This window comes from Aulonocara sp. 'chitande type north' Nkhata Bay, linkage group LG6, assembly GCF_057382095.1.
Source record: "Aulonocara sp. 'chitande type north' Nkhata Bay isolate Kocher_YH1m ecotype deep benthic linkage group LG6, A_spYH_male_GT1.1, whole genome shotgun sequence".
Lineage (NCBI taxonomy): Eukaryota > Metazoa > Chordata > Actinopteri > Cichliformes > Cichlidae > Aulonocara > Aulonocara sp. 'chitande type north' Nkhata Bay.
In genome coordinates, this window is record NC_141349.1 from 4511119 (window position 1) to 4538864 (window position 27746).

General features: G+C 39.5%; 1 protein-coding gene and 1 long non-coding RNA gene across 5 annotated transcripts; one reads left to right on the forward strand and one right to left on the reverse strand.

The window, feature by feature from the left end:
• The first annotated feature begins 61 nt into the window (after window positions 1-61).
• LOC147327080 (uncharacterized) lies at window positions 62-13015 on the forward strand. Of its 4 annotated transcripts, XM_086294688.1 has the most exons (11): window positions 65-262; window positions 341-371; window positions 836-1392; window positions 2383-2476; window positions 2558-2725; window positions 6248-6289; window positions 10323-10423; window positions 10587-10648; window positions 11708-11874; window positions 12062-12217; window positions 12325-13014. In XM_086294688.1, the coding sequence occupies exons 1-11, from the start codon at window positions 188-190 to the stop codon at window positions 12705-12707; spliced, it is 1836 nt and encodes a 611-aa protein (XP_086150814.1). In that variant the 5' UTR covers window positions 65-187; the 3' UTR covers window positions 12708-13014. The 4 variants fall into 4 exon arrangements, with proteins under 4 accessions (XP_086150812.1, XP_086150813.1, XP_086150811.1 ...); XM_086294686.1 differs by having other exon boundaries at window positions 62-262; window positions 839-1392; window positions 2383-2725; window positions 12325-13015; XM_086294685.1 differs by having other exon boundaries at window positions 64-262; window positions 2383-2725.
• On the reverse strand, window positions 11637-15793 carry LOC147327081 (uncharacterized). The gene is made up of 2 exons (XR_015129793.1): window positions 14637-15793; window positions 11637-11920 (listed from the first exon to the last, which is right to left on the reverse strand). It is a non-coding gene; the product is annotated as an uncharacterized LOC147327081 (long non-coding RNA).
• Between the last annotated feature and the right edge of the window lie 11953 nt (window positions 15794-27746).

Genomic DNA, 27746 nt, shown 5'->3' on the forward strand with positions numbered 1-27746 from the left:
TAATAAATATTACAGTGCCCTCTGCTGGATAAAATGGATATTACTAGCCAGTAAAAGGAAACTTAATCAACTAACTGATGCAATTCACCTGCAGAGACAGGAAAGGAAATAGCCGTTGAACTGAATCTTAGAGGATCAGATTGACTTTGTTGCTTCCCAAATTTCAGTAATTTAACTGCATACGAAAATGAAACAAACAGTCGTCATAAACTTCAAGTGTGTGCTGCTCATATTTTTGTTGACATTTGACTGTAATGCACAGGTAAGTTATTGTGCCTCACTGATAACCTCTTTCGGATTTGTGTTAACAGCTTAATTGTGTATTTCTTTCTGTCTTTAGGTGAATGAAGAAGATACTGAGCAGCCTCCAGGTGAGTCTGCAAATGTTTAACTTGGGATTTTCTATGTTTATATGTCATTTTGTAAGTCTAAATGTTTCAGCCTGTGCTAACAAACTGATTTTAGTTTCATAAAACCTGATCACCAACGCACATGCAAACTTTCTTATGAAATATGACCATTATATTTGAGCTAATTGGATTCTAAATAAACTGTACCTCATTTTGGTAGTTTGACATCGCCCATATGGATTTATGGGAGAGCCTTCCTTATACAGGTTAATATTTGATTGTTTTTATTCAGTGTGAAAGTGAATGATGTTAGTATATTTTCCTGCTTTTAAAATATAAAAATAAATAAATAAAATTAAAATGTTGATTATATACAGTACTGAAATCAGCACCTGCCAACTAGGTTGAAAAGTGAATTGCATTAGTAATAATATATAAAACCATTTCTGTTCATTTAATGACATATCTGTCTATTCGGTTCACAGAAGACTCTGGAGCTGAAAACACTTTCTTTGCCTTGCGGAGTTGTCACCGGTTGCTATACAGTGACAGTGGTGAGTTTTTCTCCCCGGACTACCTATGCTCCAATCCTCCCCTGTGGTGCAACTGGACAATCCAGGTGGATCCGAGTAAAAGGATTCATCTCTACCTGGAGGATTTGACCCCTGATGACATCTGTAACCTCAAACAGGACCAAATCCACATTGACGAGCCAGTTGGAGATTTAGCGGGACACAAAGTCTTACAGAAGTGCTGGCAAGAGGCCAAATACACCACCTCCTCCAATATTCTGTATGTAGTGCTACTGATTAGTGGCTGGCCCAACCCCCTGTACAGGGGCTTTTATGGTCGCTACCAGGCATTTGGATCGCCAGTCATTTATAACCCAGGGGAAGGCTTTACAGAGACAAGCAATGAGTCAGAGACATCTCCTGGGCTGATGGACTTCAGTGAATCTGGACCAGGTACAAAGAGGGAACAATTAGCAAGGATGACTGAGCTACCCACGGAGCCCAAGATGCCTGCAGACACAAACACTTGGGTGAGTGGACACAGTGTTAGTCTTAGATGCCTTACGCTGCCTGGCAATATTTCTAACGCTGGCAAAAGCTGCATATTCACTATTAAATTTAAGAATGGGTAAAAAGTAGTCAACGTGTCAATGTTAACGCATCATTACGATTAACGCAATTAAAAGTTTTTTGACCCATATGGAGCACAGACTGGACAAACTGCCCGAAATGCGTTGACAGAGACATTTCAGGAATTTTGAGGCCTTCTGAGCTCCAGATGGGTTAATTGCCTTAAAAATTGTAATCTTGTAAATTGTGATGTTGGATTAATTGGTGTCAACGCTGACAGCCCTAGTAAAATTACTGCCTAATGTTAAAGAATTCACTCACTGATTAAAAACATGTAGAAAAAAAGTTTAGCAACTTCTTTCAGTCCCTCTGCAGTGTAAATCATTTAGGCTTTTTTCTGCACTTTGTTTTGATTTTCTCTTTAATAAATTAACCTTCTAAAATATATATTTTTTTAAATGTCACATTTCATAAAATGTGACATTTTTTTTAAAAAAAGTCACATTTTTTTAACTTAATATATTTCATACATTAAGTGAGGTCACGTGATTACTGTGTGAGTTAGCATTAAAATCAAGGCTACATAGTTTTCTTTTATTTTCCCATCATTCATATAATCTATGTAGCTCAAGTAACAGTGATATAGCTGTTTGGTTAGCTGTAATGTGACAACTGAATTTAATACAATAGTGAATTACACATAAATGTAATATGATTACAATAAGATCCAACATACATTACTTAATCACCAAATTGCCATACTGGATACTGCTCAGGAACTTAAAACATTAATGGTAATGACCCTATATGTCAAAAGGAAACCCAGAGAAGTATAAACAACATGATAAAGACCAGGTAATCTTGCAAAAATCTGCAGTACTTGTTTTGTTTTTTATTTTGCTTGTAAATTCCAGAAAACATTGTAAAACTCTTCGTCTGTCCTTCTTCAGGTGGATGAAAACAACCCTCTGTCCTTGTCTGGGAACTACACGACCATGCCAACTGCATCAGTGTCCACCCAAAGGACCTTCAGATCAGGGAGAGGTATCACTCACACCCAACTAGAAGTCACCACTGACACTACAACAGCAAAACAAATGAATGAGGAGGAATCTACTGTTGCAGAGGATGAGACCACAGCTCTGAGCTGGACAGTGAAGGAGAACATAACAGAGGTCAGTCAGACCTCAGTCCAGCTTTCCCCATCCTCTGACAGACAAGAAATACAGCACGCTGATCACACTCATCCTCAGCCTAACATGGTGGAGCCACTGTCGGACCACAGAGCGAACTGTGAGTACATTTGAACACAGACACTCTCCTGGATCTTTCAGGTACTCGTCTTTTTTGTATTGACTAACTGTAATTATATCGCTTGATATAGATATTTTATTTTTTTATTTTGAATCTTTATTTTGAACATGTTGAAAAAGTATAAAAAAAATAGAATTAAAAGAGACAAATGAACAAAGCAAACAAAAGGAAAACGAGCAACCACAACTCCAAATAACGTCCATGTTCAAAAAGGAGCAGGAAGAAGCATAAGCTTATTTAATCCCACCCCTTTTCCACTATCTAGTATCAATAGACTACAGAAATACCTCCTTGCAATTACATTATATGTTATGTGTAATTTTTTTTTTAAATATATACACATATATGTTTCTATCTATCCATACATACGTATATACACATTTTCAATAACCCCATTAACACCTCAAGGATACACAACCTACAATTTTATATATATATATATATATATATATATATATATATATATATATATATATATACATACACACACACACACACATATACCCATACCAACAAACCCGTGCATGCGCACACACATGAAAATATTAGACAAGAACACCCTATCAAATCTCTACCTTTTCCCTGTACCCTGTAAAAACCATATCCTTAAACCGCTTTTTAAACTGCGCCATGCTTGGACATTGCTTCATATCTTTACTTAGTCTGTTCCACAGCTTCACTCCACACACAGAGATGCAAAAACTTTTTAATGTTGTACGGATACGAGGATGTTTTAAATTTAATTCCCCCCTCAAATTGTATCCCCGTTCCCTTTTAGAAAACATTTTTAGAATATTGTCAGGAAGCAGGTTATTTATTGCTTTATATATAATTTGTGCTGTGAGAAAATGAACCAGATCTGTGAATTTTAGAATTTTTGATTTTAAGAATAGTGGATTTGTATGATCTCTGTAACCAGTTTTATGGATTATCCTTATGGCCCTTTTTTGTAATATAAAGATTGATGATAGCGAACATTTGTAAGTATTGCCCCAAACCTCTGCACAGTAATTCAAATACGGTGCAATCAGGGAACAATAGAGAATGTGGAGTGATTTGTGGTCCAGAATGTGTTTTACTTTACTCAAGATTGAGACACTTCTTGAAATTTTGTTATGTATATGATTTATATGAGACTTCCAGTTTAATTTATCATCTATAATCACACCAAGAAACTTATGTTCAAGTACTCTTTCAATTTCCACACCATCTACATGAATCTGCACTTGTGCATTTCTAAGGGAATTCCCAAATAAGATAATTTTAGTTTTACTTAGATTTAGCGATAGTTTGTTCCTGTTAAACCATTTTTTAATTTTGCACATTTCTGAAGTAATTGTATCCAGCAGCTCCTTTAGATTCCCCCCAGAACAAAAAATATTTGTGTCATCTGCAAATAATACTAATTTTAATATATCAGATGCCTTACAAATATCATTTATATAAATAATAAATCATTTTGGACCCAGTACAGAGCCTTGTGGAACACCACAAGCAATGTCCAAGCATGATGAGGAATGGACACCCAGCTTCACAAATTGTTTCCGGTCACTTAAATAATTTTTCACCCATTGCAGTACAACCCCCCCTAATCCCATACCGTTCCAGTTTATTAATTAATATGTCATGATTGATTGTGTCGAATACTTTCTTGAGATCCAGAAATACTCCAGCTGCATACTGTTTCTGATCTATAGCATTCGTAATCTCCTCAATTGATTCGATTAATGCCAGAGATGTTGATCTTTTTGATCTGAATCCATATTGACTGTCAGAGAGTAATTTATATTTATCTAAGAATTTGTCTAATCGTTTATTAAACAGGTTTTCTAGGATTTTGGAGAATTGTGGTAGTAAAGAAACAGGCCTGTAATTTGTGAAGTGGTGTCTATCCCCGGTTTTATACAGCGGCACAACTTTAGCTATTTTCATTTTGTTTGGCACTTTTCCCGTCTGAAATGATAAGTTGCAAATATATGTTAGAGGTCCTACAATTCCTTCAATGACCTTCTTGACGATTTTCATGTCAATATCATTACAATCAGTAGATGTTTTATATTTACACATGTGTACAATGTCAATTATTTCTTTTTCCTCCACTGATGTGAGGAACATTGAGTTAGGGTTCCTATCAATCAGGTTTTCACTACATTCTACTGATGGCAGTGACTCAGGAATTTGTTCTGCCAGTTTTGGTCCAATATTTACAAAATAATGATTAAAGCTGTTGACCTTATCAGCAGTGTTTTCCATAATATTGCCATTATCGATAAAGTATTGTGGATAACTTTGTTGTCCAGAATTATTTTTAATGATACCGTTTAAAACATCCCATATTCCTTTCATATTCTGTTTATTGTTGTTCAATATTTTACTATAATACTCCTTTCTACATACACGTATAATATTGGTCAACTTATTTTTGTATTTTTTATATTTATTTTCAGCATCTTTTGTTCTTTGTTTTAGGTATTCCCTATAGAGTGTATTTTTCTTTTTACATGCATTTTGTAAACCCTTAGTGAGCCAGATATGTTTAGTTCTTTGAAATGAGATCATGATCAACTAAATTTTCAATGAACATTTTCAGGTTAAACAGCTATTAAAATTTGAACTTGCTCTTTGATTTTCTAAAAGAGCTGTACATGATACATACGTGAGTAAAAATAAGTTCCACATGTTAAGTGTTTTCCTGTTAGAACCTTGTAATTAAGGCCCCTTCAACCCTAACACAAGAATTGACTGTATCCAGAAAGTATTGCCAGTGCTTCACTTGTTCAACATTTTGTGATGTTATAGCCAAAATAGGATTGATTCATTTTCACCTCAAAATTCTACACACACCACAAAACAATGCAATGACAAAGTGAAAAACTTGAAATTCTTACACTTTAATAAAAAAAAATGGAAAAACAAAAATGGAACATGTAGATAAATATTTATAGCCTTTGTAATGACACTCAGAGGTGAGCTCAGGTGCATCCAGTTTCCAATTATCATCTGCCAGACGATTCAACAACCTTATTGGAGTTCACCTGTGGTAAATTTAGTTGATTGTACTTGATCTGAAAATAAACTATATAGTTGATTTTTATACTTTCATGCTTTTTTCCCTCTTATTTCTAAATTTTGTTTTGTCATGTTTTATTATATTGTATTGCTGTTATTGTTTGTGCTATTGTAAGGTGACCTTGAGGGTCTTAAAGGCGCCTATAAATACAACTTATTATTATTATTACAGTGCATGTGAAAGAATATGTCAAAATGTGGGATAAGTGATGCACTCTAGATACTTTTGGATGTACTATAAAGAAATGGGGCTTTTTTGCCGAACAAAAGCGCACACAAATAATCTATGTGGTCGAGTGGTGTTGAATTATGTTAAGTGTAGATAAGCACTGGGTTACACAACTGGTTCATTCGTGGGAAGTCGGAGAGGGGTTTTGTTTTGTTTTGTTTTTTTTATTGTGTGGTTTTTGTTTTGTTTTTTGTCCCTCATAGCAAACATGAAAAATGACTCAGAAATTCAACATTTTCCTGGTGGTGAGTATTGAGCAAGAATGTCTTATTTATTTATTTTCTGAAGTGTGAGTTCTCTTTTTATCTGGCTAAATTGCCATTGTACCTTATGCTGAACACACAATCTGGTCATGAGCAGGATTTTAAAAATGTTTTATAGATAGATTTACTCATTTATTTAAAAAAAAAAAGTCATTCCCTTCTCTCCCCTGCGGGTGGTCTATCCTTCAAGCTAGGGTCCTCTACCAGAGTCCTGTGAGCTTGAGGGTCCTGTGCAGTATCTTTGCTATTTATATGACTGCGCTGTTCTGAAAAGAGTTCTCAGATGTTATTCCTCAGATCTTAGCTTGGGAGTCACTGCACCAAGTGCACCGAATACCACTGGGACCACTGTTACCTTCATCCTCCAGATCTTCTTGAGCTCTTCTTTGAGCCCTTGGTACCTTTCATGTTCCTTCTTCCTGATGTTGCTGTCATTTGGTATTGCTACATCTATAACTACGGTTATCTTCCTCTGCTTGTCCACCACTACTATGCCCAGTTTGTTAGCCATCACCAGCTTTTTTTTATATATCTGGAAGTCCCACAGGATCTTGGCTCACTCATTCTTGACCACCCTAGGGGCTTCTCCTATTTTGACCTTGGGACTTTCAGGCTGGCACAGATGTTCCTGTATACTATGCTGGCCACTTGGTTGTGGTGCACCCTGCTGTTATGTGTTGGGGCATCTTTACTTAGGCTGCATCTGGGATCTTGCCCAGTGTGGTAGACCCCCACCTCTCTTATACTTAGGGCTTGTTCCTGTGCTGCCATGATTAGAGCCTGTGTGCTGTCTTTCACTCCAGCTTTGTCCAGTTTCTGGTAGGATTTCTGGATATCAGCGACTTCCTCTATCTATACCATACAGGGGCCCATCCTTCCATGATGCTTCTTCTCCTTGCTCCTCTTCTTTCTTTCTGCTGCCTGAGGTATTCACTAAGTACAGGGAGTGCAGAATTATTAGGCAAATGAGTATTTTGTCCACATCATCCTCTTCATGCATGTTGTCTTACTCCAAGCTGTATAGGCTCGAAAGCCTACTACCAATTAAGCATATTAGGTGATGTGCATCTCTGTAATGAGAAGGGGTGTGGTCTAATGACATCAACACCCTATATCAGGTGTGCATAATTATTAGGCAACGTCCTTTCCTTTGGCAAAATGGGTCACAAGAAGGACTTGACAGGCTCAGAAAAGTCAAAAATAGTGAGATATCTTGCAGAGGGATGCAGCAGTCTCAAAATTGCAAAGCTTCTGAAGCGTGATCATCGAACAATCAAGCGTTTCATTCAAAATAGTCAACAGGGTCGCAAGAAGCGTGTGGAAAAACCAAGGCGCAAAATAACTGCCCATGAACTGAGAAAAGTCAAGCGTGCAGCTGCCAAGATGCCACTTGCCACCAGTTTGGCCATATTTCAGAGCTGCAACATCACTGGAGTGCCCAAAAGCACAAGGTGTGCAATACTCAGAGACATGGCCAAGGTAAGAAAGGCTGAAAGACGACCACCACTGAACAAGACACACAAGCTGAAACGTCAAGACTGGGCCAAGAAATATCTCAAGACTGGTTTTTCTAAGGTTTTATGGACTGATGAAATTAGAGTGAGTCTTGATGGGCCAGATGGATGGGCCCGTGGCTGGATTGGTAAAGGGCAGATAGCTCCAGTCCGACTCAGACGCCAGCAAGGTGGAGGTGGAGTACTGGTTTGGGCTGGTATCATCAAAGATGAGCTTGTGGGGCCTTTTCGGGTTGAGGATGGAGTCAAGCTCAACTCCCAGTCCTACTGCCAGTTTCTGGAAGACACCTTCTTCAAGCAGTGGTACAGGAAGAAGTCTGCATCCTTCAAGAAAAACATGATTTCCATGCATGACAATGCTCCATCACACGCGTCCAAGTACTCCACAGCGTGGCTGGCAAGAAAGGGTATAAAAGAAGAAAAACTAATGACATGGCCACCTTGTTCACCTGATCTGAACCCCATTGAGAACCTGTGGTCCATCATCAAATGTGAGATTTACAAGGAGGGAAAACAGTACACCTCTCTGAACAGTGTCTGGGAGGCTGTGGTTGCTGCTGCACGCAATGTTGATGGTGAACAGATCAAAACACTGACAGAATCCATGGATGGCAGGCTTTTGAGTGTCCTTGCAAAGAAAGGTGGCTATATTGGTCGCTGATTGGTTTTTGTTTTGTTTTTGAATGTCAGAAATGTATATTTGTGAATGTGGAGATGTTATATTGGTGTCACTGGTAAAAATAAATAATTGAAATGGGTATATATATATATATATATATATATATATATATATATATATATATATATATATATATATATATATATATATATATATTTTTTTTTTTTTTTTTTTTGTTAAGTTGCCTAATAATTATGCACAGTAATAGTCACCTGCACACACAGATATCCCCCTAAAATAGCTAAAACTAAAAACAAACTAAAAACTACTTCCAAAAACATTCAGCTTTGATATTAATGAGTTTTTTGGGTTCATTGAGAACATGGTTGTTGTTCAATAATAAAATTATTCCTCAAAAATACAACTTGCCTAATAATTCTGCACTCCCTGTACACAATTGGTTGTGGCCATTGGTTGTACTCATAGATGTTTGTGTACATTCTCACTGAAGGCATCGAAATTATGAATGAACACACATGTAATTTTGTAGTAGATAAAAGTATGAAATGACTCATAACATGCTTTATACTTTAGTCTTCAAAATAGCCAACCTTTGCTTTGATTACTGCTTTGCACACTCTTGGATTTCTCTCGATGAGCTTTGAGGTTGTCACCTGAGCTGGTTTTCCAACAGTCTTGAAGGAGTTCCCAGAGATGCTGAACACTTGTTGGCCCTTTTGCCTTCACTCTGCGCTCCATCTCATCCCAAACCATCTTGACTGGGTTTTAGGTCAGGTGACACTGGAGGCCAGGACATCTGGCGCAGCACTCCATCACTGTCCTTCTTGGTCAAATAGCCCTTACACATCCTGGAGGTATGTTTGGGGTCATTGTCCTGTTGAAAAATACATGGTGGTCCAACTAAATGCAAACCGGATGAGATGGCAGGATGCTGTGGTAACCATGCTGGTTCTGTGTGCCTTTTAATTTTGAATAAATGCCCAACAATGTCCAATACTTGTGTTTGTTGGCACAAACAAATCTCTTCTGCTTGTTGTGGTTTCTTAGCAGCTATTTGACCATAAAGGTCTGATTCACACAGTCTCCTCTGAACAGTTGATGTAGAGATGTGTCTGCTACTGGAACTCTGTGTGGCATTTATTTGGGCTTAATCTGAGTCGCTGTTAACTTCAGATTTCTGAGGTTGGTGACTCGGATGAATATATCCTCAGCAGCAGAGTTGACTCTTGGTCTTTCTTTCCTGGGGCATCCTCATCCAGTTTCATCATAGTGCTTGATGGTTTTTGAGACTGCACTTGGCAACACAGTCAAAGTTTGAGGAATTTTCCAGACTGACTGACCTTCAGTTCTTAAAGTCATGATGGACTGTCATTTCTCTTTATTTAGCTGATTGGTTCTTGGTATAATATAATTTCTAGTAGTTGTCAAATAGAACTTTCAGCTTTGTACCAACCTGACTTCTGCAGAACACAACTGATCATCCCAACTCCATTAAGAAGGTATGAAATTCCACAATCGAACCCTAACAGGTGACTACATCCTGAAGGTCATTGAGAAAAGGCCAAGGGATTGCAGTGCTGTCAAGAAAGCAAAGGGTGGCTACTTTCAGGAATCTGAAATATAGAGTATATTTAGAGTTTTTTTCTTTGCTACATACATCTTGCTTCATATATTTGATGTCTACAGTGTAGAACGTAGTAAAATTAAAGAAAAAAAAAACATTTAATGAGAAGGTGTGTCCAAACTTTGTGTATGCCTGTATGTCTAATCTGGAGATCAACTTTAATTAATTTTATCTGAGCTACCAGTGAAACTGTTAATATAATGACTTTATTTTGGTCTTCTGAAATCTCTCTGACAGATCACCTGTTTGAAGTGGCCATAGAGATCAACTTTAGTCAGGATTTGCTGAAGTCTTGGGACAACCTGGCCAGATCACTGCTGCTTTCAGTAAAAGCTTTGGTGCGTGTGTGTGTGTGTGTGTACGTGCATGTCATATGTAGCATGTTTTTGTTTTTTGTTTTTTTTTGTTTTTGTAATAAATATAAAAAACAAAGCTTCATTGACGCATTAAGAAATGGTGAAGGCCCAGACTAAACTTTGTACATGGCTTTTGTTTCTGTAGATCAGCAAACAGCTGGAGGCTCTGCATGCACAACTGTCGGTGTCTTCCAAAAGAATAAAAAGGTTTGTAGAAAACATCCTCACAAGTCTTTCCATTAATGCTGAAGTATAAGTTTGTCTTTGAATGAGACTGTCTTTTCTGAGTGAACCTATGCAGAAAAGAACTGCAACTCCACACGTAAATACCATTGGTCTAATCTTGCAAAACCGACCACGACTGGATGAAAGTATAGATGGGATCAGATGTAAAATGTAATTTGAACACTTGTACACTTGAGATGTTTCTTCTATTTCACTACAGTTTTGTCACTTTGTTTTGTGTCAGTAGTTTTACAATTTTTATGCTCTTGTGCAGTGTTGTGTTGATTCTGAAGTTGCTGAATTTGGGTTTCTGTTTAGGGTTTTACTTTTATTGTAGTGTTTAAAGTTTTAAATTGTATTATTTAAGTCCCTGTTTGGTTTCTTTGGAGTTCTGGGTACCTGTTTAGATTGCCTCATTGTTCTAGGGTTTGTATTAAACTTTGGCTCCAATTTTGATGTTCTTGTGTTTAACTTGATCAGTTTCCTTATTTTGGTCCTCCTCTGTCTTGTCTTTCTGTTTATGCTTTTGTCCCCTAGTTTTCGATTCTGTTTTCTTTAGTGCTCTGTGTAAGTTTTAGTTCCTGTCTCTGTCTTCCCATGATTGTTCTTATCTGTGTTAATTATGCTCAGTGTCTGCTATCGCCGTTTCATTGTCTGATACCCGTTGTTCTGCTGTGGTTGTTGGAATTTTCATTTGCTTCACATTTTGGACATTTTGACTGTCACTCTGGGACTCCATGTCCAACTTGGGGAAAAAAGGGTGCCTTTTACTTTGTATCCAGCATATAGGACCAGACCTTTTCCCCACCTCTCTCATTCATTTTCCTCTTTTGCTACCATACTAAAAACAAATCCTGGAAACTCCACTTGAGAACTGTGGACTGGTGTATTTATTACATTAAACCTCACTCTGCAGCGCCTGAACTTATGTCATTGTGTAGTCTGTTTTAGACTCAATAATGAAACGGGATCTATGGACCATAAAGCTGCTTTACTGTTAAGGTATATGTTACGGTACATAATTACAGGTTTTGTGCACAGGTTGCATGCAGGAGTGCTGTACATCCTCTGGCTGCAAGTTAGACAGGGACCTAGAGGCATGCATGTCCACAGGGGCATCCACTCTGCTCTCCAGGGGCTCATTGAAGTTGATGCCAGTGGCAAAGGAAATCTGAGAAAGGCAATCATTATGTCTGTGTCGACTGCAGGTATGGAAGTGTCCAAAATTGCTTGGTAATGTTACTCTGGACAAATCTGTAAACAGGAAGGAGTCAAAAACAGTGATTACTGATAAATACATATTTGATTACACTAATTGTTTTTACATAGTTTATTTTAAATGCATATAATACTAAACACATTATCAGCTAAAAGTTCTGTGCATGTCTGTTTCAGATGTTAATGAGTGTGGGACCCAGCTTGCTCAATGTGACTTCAATGCAGACTGTGTGAACCAGTTTGGCTCCTACTCATGCCATTGCCGGGCAGGCTTTCAGGATAACTCCCGCCTGGGATCAGGAGGAACCATCTGTGTGGACATGAAGGCTGCAGGTATGTTTGACCCATATCAGAAATCTTAGTTAGACTTGCAGATATTCTGCTTTATTTCAGCTGCTGATCTCCTGTTTTGTTTGGCGGGGTTTTCGTTTTCCCTTCAGGTTGCAGCTCACGCCTGTCCACTGAAGCCAAAGGTGTATACGTCCTTTTCTTCCTGCTCAGCTCACTAATTCTTGCGCTGCTGGTGGTTGCTGGCATGTTCTACCATCGTCACCACCGGGGAAAATTCCTAGTTCGCTGCCACAGCAACAGCAGCTTATCCCCTTCTGACCCCAACAACAACCACCAGCATCCTGAGGAAAACTACTCCAATCCCGCTGACTCTGACCCGCCTCCCCCATCTCCACCTGCCTGGGGTCCCAGAGAGTGCTGGGGCCATGTAAAGGAGCAACGGCAAGTTGTGGATCTGCAGCTGCTGCGCTTCAATCTGCTGCACCCTCCAGACCGCTACATGGATCAGCAGGAGGGTGTGAACAGTCAATGATAATTAATCTTAATTATATTCAGTAAAATGTCTTCTTTAAATTTACTTTCGTTTTTTTTGTCTGCATTTTGCACTATTTGTAAATTGCACAATTAAAGGCACAATGAAAAGCATTTTTATTCCTTGAAGTGCAAAACATGTCTTGAGAGAAGACTGTTGTAATAATAATAATAATAATAATAATAAATCTTATTTGAAAGTGCCTTTCAAGACACCAGAAGACACTTAACAATAGAATAAAACTCTAGCCCCCACCCCCAAAGGGGGTCGGTTGCCCTCGGCCTGGGGCTCGGTCACTCTGGCACAGCTGGCTGCCGGCGGAGCTCACGGGCGCGTCACTGCAACCCCCCCCCCCCCCCCCCCCCCGGCTTCTGCTCCACGGCTGCTGAGTGAGCCCTCATCTGGGACTCTCCTCAGCTCTTTCTGGGACAGTGGCGCGGCTGCCCCTCTGTTGGTCTTTCTTGGTCTCTTGTGCTCTGAGGGCCTCTGGATGGCTGGAGCCTGGATTTCCTCCATACCTGCTTCATGCCCTGGAGGACGGGGCTGTGGCCCCCCACACCCTCTAGCAGATCATTACATGAAGGAACCTTTTAAATACAAGCGCGTCCATGCTCACAGGTGTACACACGGGTGCTCACAGACACAAACTACACCCTTTTTGGCTCCTACCTCAAAGCACACTGTGTTCTGTTGATCTTATGTGCTGCACAATAATATTCCATATTTAGTATTTACTGTTATATTCACATAGATTATTGCGATGATGTTCTGATGTGACACGGAGCAGTATCATCTGTAGTCCTGCAGCGCGGTCACAGCTTATCATATATCGTCTCAGCTTCCTGTTTCCTCTTCCCCCTTTTTTTTTTTTTTTTTTTTTTTTTTTTTTTTTGGCTTGTTTTCTCTTTTTTTCTTTCTTAACAGGTGATCCAGGTGATTGATATTTGTATTTTGTCTGTTTGTTTTGTTGGTTTTTGTTTTTTGCCCTTTATCACCGTCGCTCTTCCCCAATGTTTTTCTTTCCCTCCCTCTCTTTCATTCTCCCTTTTCTTTCCCCCAGTCATGTCTGTCCCGTGTGTAGCAAGTGAAAATAAAATGAACAATAAAAGCAAAGGTGAATCAAATAGACCAATATGGCAAGGCCGGGATAGTCCATTTGGTAAAGTAAATCTGTTGGGCATCTTTCTTTGCCTTTAGACAATAATTCTGATGGCAAAAGAACCAAGCTGTGGGGGGGGGGAGAATAAAACACATAATATAACAATGACAACAAAGGAAAAATTAGAAAAAAGCACAAAATAAAATGATAAATCCAAGTCAAAAAATGTACCGGTCAATAGCGGCAGCCAGACGCACCAGCATTCACTCAAGCCAGAAGTATTCACGGCTTGAGTGAATGTGGGATTTACATGGAAAAAGCCTATAAAACAAAAATTTAGGATACTAAAACTATAGATCAAAACAAATCGCCAATACAACTTTGATACATAAGATATTTGAGCTAACTTTTATAGTCTAGTGTCAGGCAGAAGATGCCTGCCTGGGACAGCTCATAGGGGAGCAGTAATATAACACATGTATAGTGTATGTGTCTTTTAGATCCTGTAGAAGTCCATCAAGTGTGTGAAGAGGGCTCTCCATTTACATCAACAAATTGGGGTCTATTAAATAAGATTCAAACTATTGCAGCAGTACCTTTAATGCCTTTTGAATGCTCTAATCGCTGTTAAAAGCCATAAGATTCTTTGTAACTGTTACCAATGCTGTTTTTGTACTGTGATGAAATCTGAATCTTGAGTAAAATTCTTTAAATAAACATTCCTCTGCAGATGATCAGTTAGCTGTTTTGTAACTAGTCTTTTTTTAGAATTGTTGAGATAAAAGGAATGTCTGCATGCAGCCTGAGTCCACCAAAGCCTGGCAGCTTACCCGAACACTGTATGTCACTCTTGGGACCCCAATGACATGGAACACCTGACCAACCTCCATCAATGGACACTCCCGCCGCATATGTCCTGTCACCCGCATCTCTAACACTTCTGCCTTAGCATTGGTGTGGCCCGCCGTGGGTCAGCGCTGGCAGGACCTGGTGAGGCAGATCTGGGAGAAAGGGGTTAGTGTCCTGTAGCTGCAGTGGCTGCTCTGCCAGGGCAGGGCCGTGGGGACCTGGAAATAGCCTCGTCCCACTAGCTGCCAGCTGCAACCCTCCACCTCCTCTGGCTGCGTGGCCGTCAGCATGACCTGACAGCCGCACCTCTCTTTCCAACGGCACAGGTAGCCAGGTAGCCTGGCATGCCTCTGCCATTGCCTGTAATGTTTCAAGGAACACCTGAGGGTCGTAGCCTGCCCCCATCCTATGTGGCGTCACTGCCACGGTAGGGGAGGTGCAGTGGGAGAGTCAGCCCGACCAGCCTCTCCAGCACTTGTTCTGGTGTCAGCCTGGTCCTGCAGCTTATCCAACTGAGCTCTCTGCATCCCATTAAAAGAACATTGAAAGGACTGTAGGAATGCGTCTACCAATACCGTGCTGGTCAAGGACACTCCTACAGGACACATGCCGTACTGTGGTCGCAGCTTCAAGCCAGCCAGCCTGCATCATTGCATGTAAAGAGTGAAGTGTAGTCTGTGCTGGCCCACCCAGTCCAAACCACTTTAATAGGCTTACAGCAGCTAATCCAGCACAGTGTGCTGACACATTGGGAGTCTGCTGACCTTACTCTGCTTTATTACAGGGTACTTGTTCCCTCAGACCTTCACTGCTCAAAACAGGAAATCAGCTACAGTTTCTCTACATCTTCATTCAGGGGGAAATATTGGAACGATTTTCATCAGGTTTGCATAAAAAAATTATTCAATTTGAATGATGACAATGACGTCTAAGTTGATCTCATTTTTGCTCTAACACATTAAAACTATCAGCTTTTTAAAAAAGAAAATCTTTCTGTTAGGGGGGGGGTTAATTGTTGACTGATAATCAGCTTTAACTTATAGGCTTCGACTGCATTGGAAAGCTAGTTTTCAGGAAAATCTGCAATGCATTTGTCATCTAATGCAGTCCACAATTAATTAAGTCAGCTTCCTTTTTACTTCATTGATGGTATTAAGATTTTTTCTAGATTTTTTTCCCCACCATTTACTCAGATCCCTGCCTCCTGTTAAAAGAAACTCCTTCTTTGTCCTTTGACTGAATGCTCCTTATGTCTATCAGGTAGATTCTCCAAGGACAGCCTCACTTGGTTGCTGTCTGTAAGGTAAGGAGGAGTGGTTGTTGGTGGTGGTAATAGTAGATCCACCCTCAGCTATCTTCCTCACTTGGAAACCTGAGGTCACTCCTCCTCTATCGCTCTCCAACCAGAGAGGCATGCTGAGCATGACCTTCCAGGCAGCATCCTCCAACCTTAATCCTGTGCAACCCTCCCACACATGCACAGAATCCCAACTGTTTTTCACTGCCCTAAAACAATAATAAAGTCCTACAGTAAAAAAGCGTCTCTGATTCCATTACCTTCCTGTATTGCATTTATTTCATTTTATTGTAGTTTATTTTCAATGTGTATCCTGTTTTTCTTTGTTTTGTCTTTGATTCTGAGAAAGCTATGTCACTGAAAACATTTCAGATGACTAAAGCATTAGTCAATTTTCTTGTGGGCAGTGAAGACTGGAATCCTTATGTTACTAGTTGACAAAGTGATAAAGAAGGTATTAAGGTATTAAGGCGTTAGAAATTTAAAATGTTTCTAATTACATTTCTGACATTCAACTTAATAGAAGAATAATGAAGGATTACTGTAATACATTTTTTTTTCATCTGGAAAGGAATTAAAACTCGTAATTGTATTAATTCGATTTGTCTATATTATTTATTTATATTGTTCACTAACCATATTTATGTTCTCAGATGTTTTAACACCTCCAGCACTTGAATGCTCTCAAGCGAACATGTCAAATTCACAGGAAATATTTTCATAGTAATGGCTATATTCATAAAGTGATATTGCTGTATTCATGGCCTACAATATTTCAATTTGAAAAGCTCTGTGATCTCTCTTCTTGATTCTCCATCAGATAAAAACATAATCACTTGACACAAGACAATACTCAACAGTGGCGTCTGTGACTTTTATAAACATTTAATATCTATCTATTAGGGGTGCAACGATACACAAAATTCACGGTTCGGTTCGGTTCGATACTTTGGTGTCACGGTTCGATATTTTTTCGATACAAAAAAAATGTTCATGCCTTTTTAATTTGTCATTTATTAAAATTATAAATATATATTTTAACTCAAAAGTACAGTTTTTAAATTTAACCCTAACCCTTGTGCGCGTTTTTTATTTTGACAGCGAATGCGCACCTGCGGACCACTTATGTGCAGCCCTGGTTATTTAGCTCATCATATTGCAGCCACAGAAATTCTTTTGTCCATGAAACCATAAAGCTGCACTTTCTTTTTGCCTTATAGTCTCATTTGTCATAACTTCTCCATTTTGTGGTAAGCTTTTCTTTGGCTGTCACTTCTTCACCCTGACCTGTCTTATTTGGCTCAGCAGAACTAAAATATATATCCTGCTGCTTTTACACACGGACTCACATAAGCTCAGCGATTCTCTGCGCGATCAACCTCTCACATGTTTAAGCTTGCTGCGGGAGATTTCACTTGTCATGTTTGCATAGTAAGCTAACGATTAATAAGACGATGTCAGAGGAATTGGTGCGCAAATTATCATCACTCACAGATCAGTGCTGTCGCTCTCTATACACAGTTCGCACGATTGCAAAGTGAAAGCAAAAAAACAAGCGCAAATTCAAACACGATTTCAATATGTCACATATTGACAGTGGCTCACCGATGCCAATGACATAATTACCCAGCTACATTTCTGAAAGAATGCAAAAGCATTGACATATATTTTTCCTTCCTACAATAGCCCGACGGGCAGGGTAGCCCGTCTGAAAAAAATCGCTAGCCCCGGGACGTCGGGCTAGCGATATTGCGAGCCCTGTATCTGATTGAGGAATCACTCATCTTTGGAAAAGAGAGTTTATTACAGAGAAATGTCTCTTTCCAAAATAAAAGCTATACTATCCGCTTCTTCTGGGCTATATTCTCAGCAGCATAAGGAGAATCATGTGCTAACAGCTGTCTAAATGACTCGGCTAAAGTTAGTAGCATGCTTGTTGTTTTTGTCTTTGCACTAGGATGATGTCGGCGTAAATGTGCAGTCATATTCGTTGTGTTCCCACTAGTGCTTTCAGGTTAATCTCGTTGAAATGACCTTAACGCCACCACACGGCAAATCTCCGTTAACGAGCTACCGCCGATCGCCCCGTGCATAGGGCTAGACGGCCAACACGTTAACGAGCTAACTGCGCTAACACACTAGTTCCCACCCATGTAATTGAGCATTGCATGGCACATTCAACATACTGTTTTACTTTAGTCCATGACTTGCTTACCTTCAGGGTCATACGTCACATGAAAACCAAAATAATTCCAAACGCCAGATCTGAATGAGAGTGGGGGAGGTCCATGTTGCAAGGACAGCTTAACTTCTGTCTTGCTAGCTTGCCCTGCGCTCTTCCTTCTGACTATGCTGTCTGTGTTGAGCGCTCAGTGGATCTGCGCTTGACAGTGCAGCCTAGGCGGAGTAGTCGAATGCAGATTCACTGAGCGCTCAACACAGACAGCATCGTCAGAAGGAAAGTTGATAAAATAAATTACAAATGTTGTATTGTTCGATACATATGCGTACCGAACCGAAAGCACTGTATCGAACGGTTCAATATCGATACGAATATCGTTGCACCCCTACTATCTATATATATATATATATATATATATACATACATATATATATGAAATATAATGAATATTATATAATATATATATATATGATGAATTGAAAAATGGAAAAATCAGTGTTAAAGTAATTAATATTTCTCATTTGAAGTACTTGATATTGTGTTTCATTTTCAGCATCTTTTATAAAGTTTATAGTGGCTGTCCTGGGAGGAACACATATCTAATTAGAGAAAACAAAGATACTAAAATATGTTGATAACAAAAAAAACCCAAAACTGCTGAATTAAAAGGTGAGCAGTGAGTGACATGGTTAACTGTCAATATCTACAGGGGATTAAATGCTAGTTAAGTATATTCCTAGACATTCTCATAGATGCTAATCTGAAAGTGCTGCTGAACTCAACTTGCATGTTTGTCCTCTGTAGAGGACCTTTCTAAACCTGAATAATTCCCATCCACTGCATACTACAGAATTACCTCCTTTTGGTATCTACAGAGGACATTTAGGGCTTTCCAATTATACCAAATATGAAGGGGTGGGGCTCTAGGGACTTTAGTGTTTTCATCAAGGAATATGGCGGCCATTGCTGCAAGCACATTTTATGGAAAGAACAAAAGTAAGTGCACAAAACTGTTTACTGAGCAATTTTTGGCTATAAATGTTATTAACATATTTTAGATAAGTCTCTTAGTAACACATTAAAACATAGTATGCTTAATTCTAACTTTATTTTAGTATAGTATTGAAGTGTTTAAAAAATGTCCTCCGTAGTGGACATTTGTAGTCATTTCCTCCATTTTGTTCTGTTTTTTTCAAATGACCAGAAAAGGAGTCCTTTTTAGAAGCAGAAAAAAATGTATTGCATTTTGTTGTCGGTGGACACGTGATATCTGAAAAATAAAAACTTTTTTTCCCCAAAAAAATATTTCAGTCACCAAATATTTCTGATTACCTTACAAACATTGGGGGATTTAAAAAAAATTGATTGGATAACATTTTTTTCCTGGTAGTCAGGAGGTTAAGGACATTGTCAGAGCTGCTGTCCCCTGTCCATCAGGCAGGGGACAGCAGCTCTGACAATGTCCTTGAGTACATTAGCTTTCCCTGCTAATGTACTCAAGGAATTATTAACAACCTTTTCAAGCTCCATCTTCTCTATATCACATACATTGACCAAGGTGGTTAGCAAGAAGAAACTTGTCTGTTAGATGCTAAATCATTGGAGCTCCTTTACTTGCTAATGTGTTTCCATATGAAGTGCGGATGGACCGCCTGTGTTACAGAGAGAGCGACAGTGTTCAATGAGGTCAAAATAATTGCAGCTTTCAGCGACAATAGTCAACTGCAGCCACAAGATGGCACAAATGTAAAGGCTGGATGGACATATTAATTGACAGGCAAGAAGCTTCATGTCAGTAGTGTCTTAAAGGAGAGAGATATTTACTTTGGTACATTTTATGTCTATTTTTAAATGTGTCAAGGCAAGCACTACTTCCTTGCTTATCCTGAGGGAACACTACTGATACTCAAAAGCCATATTTCCATTAATTAAATACAAAAAGCAATGATGCCTGAAATTTGATGACTCAAATTCCGACTTTATGTTTTCTTTATTCGAGCAATCAAAGGTTCGAGTTAAAAAATAGCTGTCATCTCTCTTTGCTTCGTCAGGAGAGCCAAATAAACAAAAAGCCCCACACCCAGAAATTAAATGCATTTTATTATGTGTGATATTATGTGTGATAAACAGGGCACCAAAGTGATTGGTCAAAACAGTTTAGAGTGGTCTTGGGTCTGATGTCGACTCAGGTTTCCTCTTCTGCAGCTTTCTGGCCACTTCTTATTTGGAGATGACGCTTCCGTTACCATTGCAACCATCTCTTGTCCTCCAGTGTAGGGTTAAGAAGGGGGTATAGTGCATACTATGGGGTGGCTGGGGCCCAGGTGGTAGAGCAGATCAGCTACTGATCGGTAGGTCGGTGGTTCGATCCTTGGCTTCCCCAGTCTGCATATCAAGTATCCTTGGGCAAGATACTAACCCCAAATTGCCCTCCGATGCATTCATCGGAGTGTGAATACATGTGAATGCAGGTTAGTTTGCACTTGTGTATAGAAGTGCTTGTACGAGTGGGTGTGAATGGGTGAATGAGGCATGTCGTATAGAGCACTTTGAGTACTCCAGGAGAGTAGAAAAGCGCTATATCAGAAATAGTCCATTTACCATATAACAGCATATTTATGACCAAGGCCAAATTCCTGTGTGGGGCTTTAGTCTTGTGTCTGTTAGTATCAGGGTAACAGTCTACTTCCAAAACTTCTCTACAATACACTGTGTGCAGTAAAAAATCAAGTCTCTTTTCCCAAGAGACATGCACAACATAACAGGTGCATGTGCATCACACCACAAACATAACTAAATTTCTTACTGAAGTATGATCAGGAATCATCATCAGGAAGAATTATTTTTAATGATTCTACCTACAAATACACTTGACTGTTAACTAAGTTGACTATTGCTTCAATCAGAAGCAGGAGCAGTGCACTGCGTTCCCTATCTAACATTTGTGAAGAATGGGTCACTCTCAGAAGCTCAGTAAATTCCTGTGATAAGATGCCACCTGTGCAACAAGTCCAGTCATGAAATTTCCTTGCTACTAAATATTTTCCATTCACTACAAACCTCCAAACTTGAGTTTAAGATTGGCTCAAGAACAGTCCATAGAGAGCTTCATGGAATGGGTTTCTGTGGTCGAAGCAGCTGCATCTTACATAACCAAATACAAAGCAAAGCAACAGATACTTAAGGTAAGGTACACCACCACTGGACTCTACATCAATGGAGACATGTTCTCTGGTTTCAAGAATCACACTTCTCCATCTGGCAGTCCGATGGATGAGTCTGGGCTTGACCCGGGGTATAGAGTATGTTTGGGGAGTGTGATTGTGTGTACAATGTCCATTTGTGTCTATCTTTACGTGGGTGAGTGCTGAGTATTTGTATATGTGAATGTATGTTTGTGTCTGTGTGTGCCTGTTTGTCTGTGTCTATATGTCAGGTCATGTCATAGACTCCACCTCTCTGGGAACTCCCAGGCCCTCCAAAGTCTCCAAACTTAGCTGGATTAATGCGATGGTGTTGTGTTTATTATGTTGCTCTCTTTTTTTGCTTGTTTTCTCTTCTTTTTCTCTCAACAGGTGATCCTGGAGTTTTTGTTTGTTTTTTTCTCTCTCTTCCTCTTTTTAAGTTTCCTTTCTCACTGTCCCTCTTCCGCTCTGTTTTTCTTTTCCTTCATCTTTCTTTCTCCCTTTCCTATCCCCTAGTCATGTCCCGTCTGCAACAACTGAAAATAAAATAAAATAAAATAAATAATAACAACAAAGGTCGATCAAATGGACCAATACGGCAAGACCGTGATGATCCACTCGGTAAAGTAAATCCATTGGGTATCCTTGTTGACCTTCAGACAACAATTCTGACGGCTAAAGAACCAAATGGGACAGGCAAAAAAAAAAGAAACATTAATGAATCAATGGTACGGATTTAGAGGAAGCAAAAAGAATGACTTGAGTAAAGTTTGACTTATCTAACTATTTTGTTTCGCTTAATGCACCTTATAATCCTTTGACGTCGACACTGTTGTGTTTCTTGTCTTCTGCTAGTGAAGATTTATGTTAATTTGACAAGCAGAACACTTTCTGTACTGTACAGGAGACACGGCATGAGATTAATTGAAAATGGTCTACAGCTGATCAGGACGCAGAACACAATGTGCTGTAAAAACCCCCCCCAAAAAACAAAAAACAAAACAAAAGAAAATTGCACCAAAAAAAAAATTCTGCAAAACAGTGAGGTCGTGAAAAGTGAACCACGATATAGCGAGGGACCACTGTATTGTCATTTCAACCAGCAGTGGTACAGTACACAATGAAGCAAGACAACTTTCCTCCAAGACCATGTACATATAGCAGACAATGAACACAGGACCACATAAAGTTTGAGTGTGCAAAAATTGCAAAAAAAAAAGCCAAAACAAAGACACAGAACAGAGCAATTCAGACACAAGATAGTGTCTCTTGATAGTCCCTCAGCAGAAGGTGGTGAGAATGGGTGGTGGGCATTTCTCAGCTTCCGCAGGAAGTAGAGATGCTGTGGGCCTTCTTAGTTATGGAGCTGGTGTTGAGGAACGTCTGCCAGGTGAACACCAAGGCATTTGATGCTCTTTACAACCTCCACAGAGGATCGATGTTAAGTGGACAGTCATCATCCCATCAACTCTTTTGTTTTGTTCACATTCAGAGACAGGTTGTTGACTCTCACCAGTCCATTAGCTGTTGCACCTCCCTTACTTCATGGTGACTCATCGTTCAGTCATCGCTCACTCACTAATCACTCCTATCTCTTCTGTGGGTTTTGGGATGTCCAGTGCTGCTTTGACTTTTTCTTGGTCAGGCTGTACACCCTGTGCAGTGAGCTTGTCTCCAAAAAATACAATTTCTTGCACATCAAACTGGCACTTACTCTTGCCGAGTCTATATTTGTGTACCCTTGCTCTCCTTGTGTTCTTGCATTATAGAGCCCCAGATAATTATCTCATCCACATAAATCTGGACATCTTCCAGTCCTTCTGTTCCATGCCCCATTGCCCTGTGAAATATATCGGAGATTCTCCGAGATTATTCCAAAAGGTAGTCTTAGGAAACAGTATCTGCCAAACGGTGTATTGAAGATGCAGTATGTGGTGCTGCTTTCATTCAGCTTTAATACCCAGAAACCTTGTGAAGTGTCGAACTTAAGTAGTACAGGGACTCTTCTTGCAGCATGCTCAACTGGTGCATGCTTTGCGTCATTCTTTAGCACAATTTTATATGTGAATGGTCTTTTAAATACATCTGCAAAAATGTGAACTAGGTCATCAAAAGAGTTATTTGGTGATTGTACATCTGCACTGATATAGTACACTCGTCTCACAAGTCCAATATCTTTACAGGCTTTTTCACAAGCAGTGATTCGTGTTCTTCAATGACTACTGTACTTTTTTTTTCCACTATTACTTTAATCTACATGTGCCAAAGTTTTTAATATTTTGTCCATTGTAGTCTTTCAGGGTTGATTATGTTTTTTTTATTTCTTTCATTCCTTTGATGTCAGATAAGCTGATCAGATTTGCTTTCACACACCAGTGTCTAGTTTCGGTGTGACAAGTGTCCCAGTTACCAGTGGTACTGTCCATTTGTCTTTTACCATGGCATTTATTTCTGTGTCTGGCTCATTTTAAAAGTTGCTCAAACTAACAAAAATGTCTCACTTAAATCAGTATTTTCAACCAAGTTTACTGATCATCTTTTCATTTCCTCTTTACGAGAAGCATTACATGGCAAAATGGTTCTTCCTATGGCAGATGGAGCATGCCTTACCATGGGCCACTTACCACTGTTTAGTCATGTGCTTTAAGCCACAGCATATGTGGTCAAACATCCTGTTCTCGGACTGTGGCTGTATGTGCTTCCCTCTCTGATTGGAAACTGCTCACAGTAGCACTGCCACTGACTGTATTAGCATGCAGTTAACATGCTGTTGTGGCAACTCACATGCTTGACAAATCTTTATAGCTCCTTACAGTGTCAGTTCAGCCTCCCTCTGGAGTGGGCGGGTATTGTTCACAGAAACCCGAGTCTTTAGGCTGCTTCTAGTTATTTTTTATTGAAAACATAATGTGTCACTACACATGCATACTTACAAACCAAACTCTGTGTGTGTGTGTGTGTGTGTGTGTGTGTGTGTGTGTGTGTGTGTGTGTGTGTGTGTGTGTGTGTGTGTGTGTGTGTGTGTGTGTCTACTTTTGGTCAGAATAGCTGAGGAATGCTGACACTGAATGTGGAATCAGGATGAGCTAGCAAGTAATCCTATCTGTGTTTGATAACCTAATCCCAGCGTTACAAGCTCCATTATATTAGAGGAATCAGGCTCTAGATTCTTCTAATTCCACACAGTTTTGGAACCTCCTCTGCTGCAATTTATTTTTCTATTACCCAAGCTATGTGAAGTATGATTGGGTGGTGAGCGGTAGGTTGGTGAATGTACTGCTTGAGCTGATAAGAGATCCAGCTCAGCACACTGACTTTCTGCTCATATTGGATGAAGATACAAGGCAGAAGATAGAACACCATGGAAACGTGAAACGCAATGTCAACCCCCATTATGAGAAAGACATGCAACAGTCTACAACAGTCTTTATTTTATATCATTTTTCTTTAGGGCTTAACCTAAAGAAAAATGTGGACACTTATTTTTTGTTGGTTATCATCTGAGTATTTTTAATCCTTCAACCCACAATAACTGCACCTCTGCTGAAACCAAATATGACATTTAAGACATGGTCCGGATTTTATTTAGAAACTATAATGTTGAATGAGGAAACAAGTGCAATCTAAATACAACATAAACCAAATTGACATTATAGTAAAAATATACAAAATTGTGTATATTTGTTCTTTAGAATATAAAACATATATTTGTGTTTTATGTATATGGTGTATGGTGAATATACAAAAATATACATATATTCTACGTATATTTATGTATATTCTACGTAAATATACGTAGAATATACATAAAACATATATTTGTGTTTTATGTGTATGGTGGTGCTTTCTCTGGTGGGCACCACCATGACATGAGCTCATCGGCATCAGTCAGACAGAAACACTGACACTTTGTTACAGTAATTATTACAGTTATTATTAAACATTGTATACACTGCCTAAAGTTCATTGTGTAACTCTGAGTAATTTTGAAAAAATTTGTCCATGTCTGTTTACTCTGGAGGATGCTGGAGGATACATCATTAGTGAAAATTTCTTTGAATAAACTGTCATACAGTTTGAGAATATAATCAATATTATCAAACTGTTTATTAGAGGGAAAGTGTGACTTTTAGGACACATTTACATTAACTGGCATAATGTTAGCTTATAGCCACTTACACTTGGCTTACCAGTTCATTGTACTGCTGTCTGGGGACGAGGAGTTGCTGGCTAACACTGACAGTAAGTAACTGTGACAGTATTGGGAATAAATACGAATGTTTATGCATGTTTTCATCTATTAGAGCCCAGACTTCAGTTCAGGAGAGAAGCTTGAGGTTTTCTCTGTATTATTGTAGGTGCTTTATTTTACAATATAAATCAGTTTGAGGCAACTGTTGCTGTGATTGTGGCTAGATAAATAAAACTGAATTGAACTGAACTGAGGAGAAAGAGGATGGATATTTTATTCAGATGTCAGTTGTCTCTTTCCTTTGCATTTCACTTTTTCATAAAGGGGACCTCTTCTCAATGTTAAAATTATATGTAATCCATCATATCTTGAGCTTGAAGGTGCAGACATCAATTAAAACTTCCTCCAATGCATGCAAACACCTACAAGGTCTCTTCTCCTCCACCTTTGGTATAATACATTTGTCACGTAGCACATCATTATATACCAGCTAGCCCAACTTCAGTAACCCTACAAACGTCACTGCTGTTTAGTTTCTGTCTTCATTTATGTTGGAAGTGATAGCAGAGCTGTACGTTTTAATTTGTTTCCAAAACCCCGCAGTCAGGACATGCTATATTGTATTTAGATAGAAGCTAGCGAGCTAACTTCCTGCTAACTTCTAACTCCGTTAAATGTCATAAATTCCGTTTTCATGGATGCCTGGATGTTAAACTCAATTGTTACACCTGGTAGAGCAGAACGCTGATCATTTTATTAAAGATGAAAGACTTTAGACAGTTTTTCAACTCTCAGTAATGCCATAGTGATCGTTTGATATATGGACCTTGTAACGTTGGGTTGTGTGGTTGAGAAGAGGCGGCAAGACACCTAGCAGGCTAGGCGGAAGGATACACACCCACACTGGTATCAGTAATCCACGGTGGTTCTTTAATACGCATTCTTCAGCAACCGTATAAAAACCCGGCTGAACGGCTGCGGCTCAACAACAAAATGCCCAGCGTTCATACAACCCAAGCGCTGCAAACAAAACAAAAAAAGGGTCTCGAAAAGAAAACATAAGTCCGTCCCTCGTTAAGCACGAGCGTGAAGGCACGTGTCCTCATAATCACAGAGAGAGAGAGCAAGAGAGCAGTGGCACACACTGATGACACCATCAACCCTCGACTTGGGTGTCTTAAAGGGACACCACACCATAGTGGCTGTTACAACCTGCAGCGGAGTTTAGGTCCAGACACGGCTAGTGACGTCAGACTGAACAACCAGATAGTCATATACATGTACAGTGGGGCAAAAAAGTATTTAGTCAACCACCGATTGTGCAAGTTCCCCCACTTAAAATGATGACAGAGGTCAGTAATTTGCACCAGAGGTACACTTCAACTGTGAGAGACAGAATGTGAAAAAAAAATCCATGAATTCACATGGTAGGATTTGTAAAGAATTTATTTGTAAATCAGGGTGGAAAATAAGTATTTGGTCAATAACAAAAATACAACTCAATACTTTGTAACATAACCTTTGTTGGCAATAACAGAGGTCAAACGTTTACTATAGGTCTTTACCAGGTTTGCACACACAGTAGCTGGTATTTTGGCCCATTCCTCCATGCAGATCTTCTCGAGAGCAGTGATGTTTTGGGGCTGTCGCCGAGCAACACGGACTTTCAACTCCCGCCACAGATTTTCTATGGGGTTGAGGTCTGGAGACTGGCTAGGCCACTCCAGGACTTTCAAATGCTTCTTACGGAGCCACTCCTTTGTTGCCCGGGCGGTGTGTTTTGGATCATTGTCATGTTGGAAGACCCAGCCTCGTTTCATCTTCCAAGTTCTCACTGATGGAAGGAGGTTTTGGCTCAAAATCTCACGATACATGGCCCCATTCATTCTGTCCTTAACACGGATCAGTCGTCCTGTCCCCTTGGCAGAAAAACAGCCCCATAGCATGATGTTTCCACCCCCATGCTTCACAGTAGGTATGGTGTTCTTGGGATGCAACTCAGTATTCTTCTTCCTCCAAACACGACGAGTTGAGTTTATACCAAAAAGTTCTACTTTGGTTTCATCTGACCACATGACATTCTCCCAATCCTCTGCTGTATCATCCATGTGCTCTCTGGCAAACTTCAGACGGGCCTGGACATGCACTGGCTTCAGCAGCGGAACACGTCTGGCACTGCGGGATTTGATTCCCTGCCGTTGTAGTGTGTTACTGATGGTGACCTTTGTTACTTTG

Coding starts and splice junctions, on each gene's coding strand:
- LOC147327080 (XM_086294685.1), top strand. CDS start 188: ATGAAACAAACAGTCGTCATAAACTTCAAGTGTGTGCTGCTCATATTT. Junction 372..835: donor AGATACTGAGCAGCCTCCAG/GTGAGTCTGCAA, acceptor TTCGGTTCACAG/AAGACTCTGGAGCTGAAAAC. Junction 10,424..10,586: donor TGCTTTCAGTAAAAGCTTTG/GTGCGTGTGTGT, acceptor TTGTTTCTGTAG/ATCAGCAAACAGCTGGAGGC.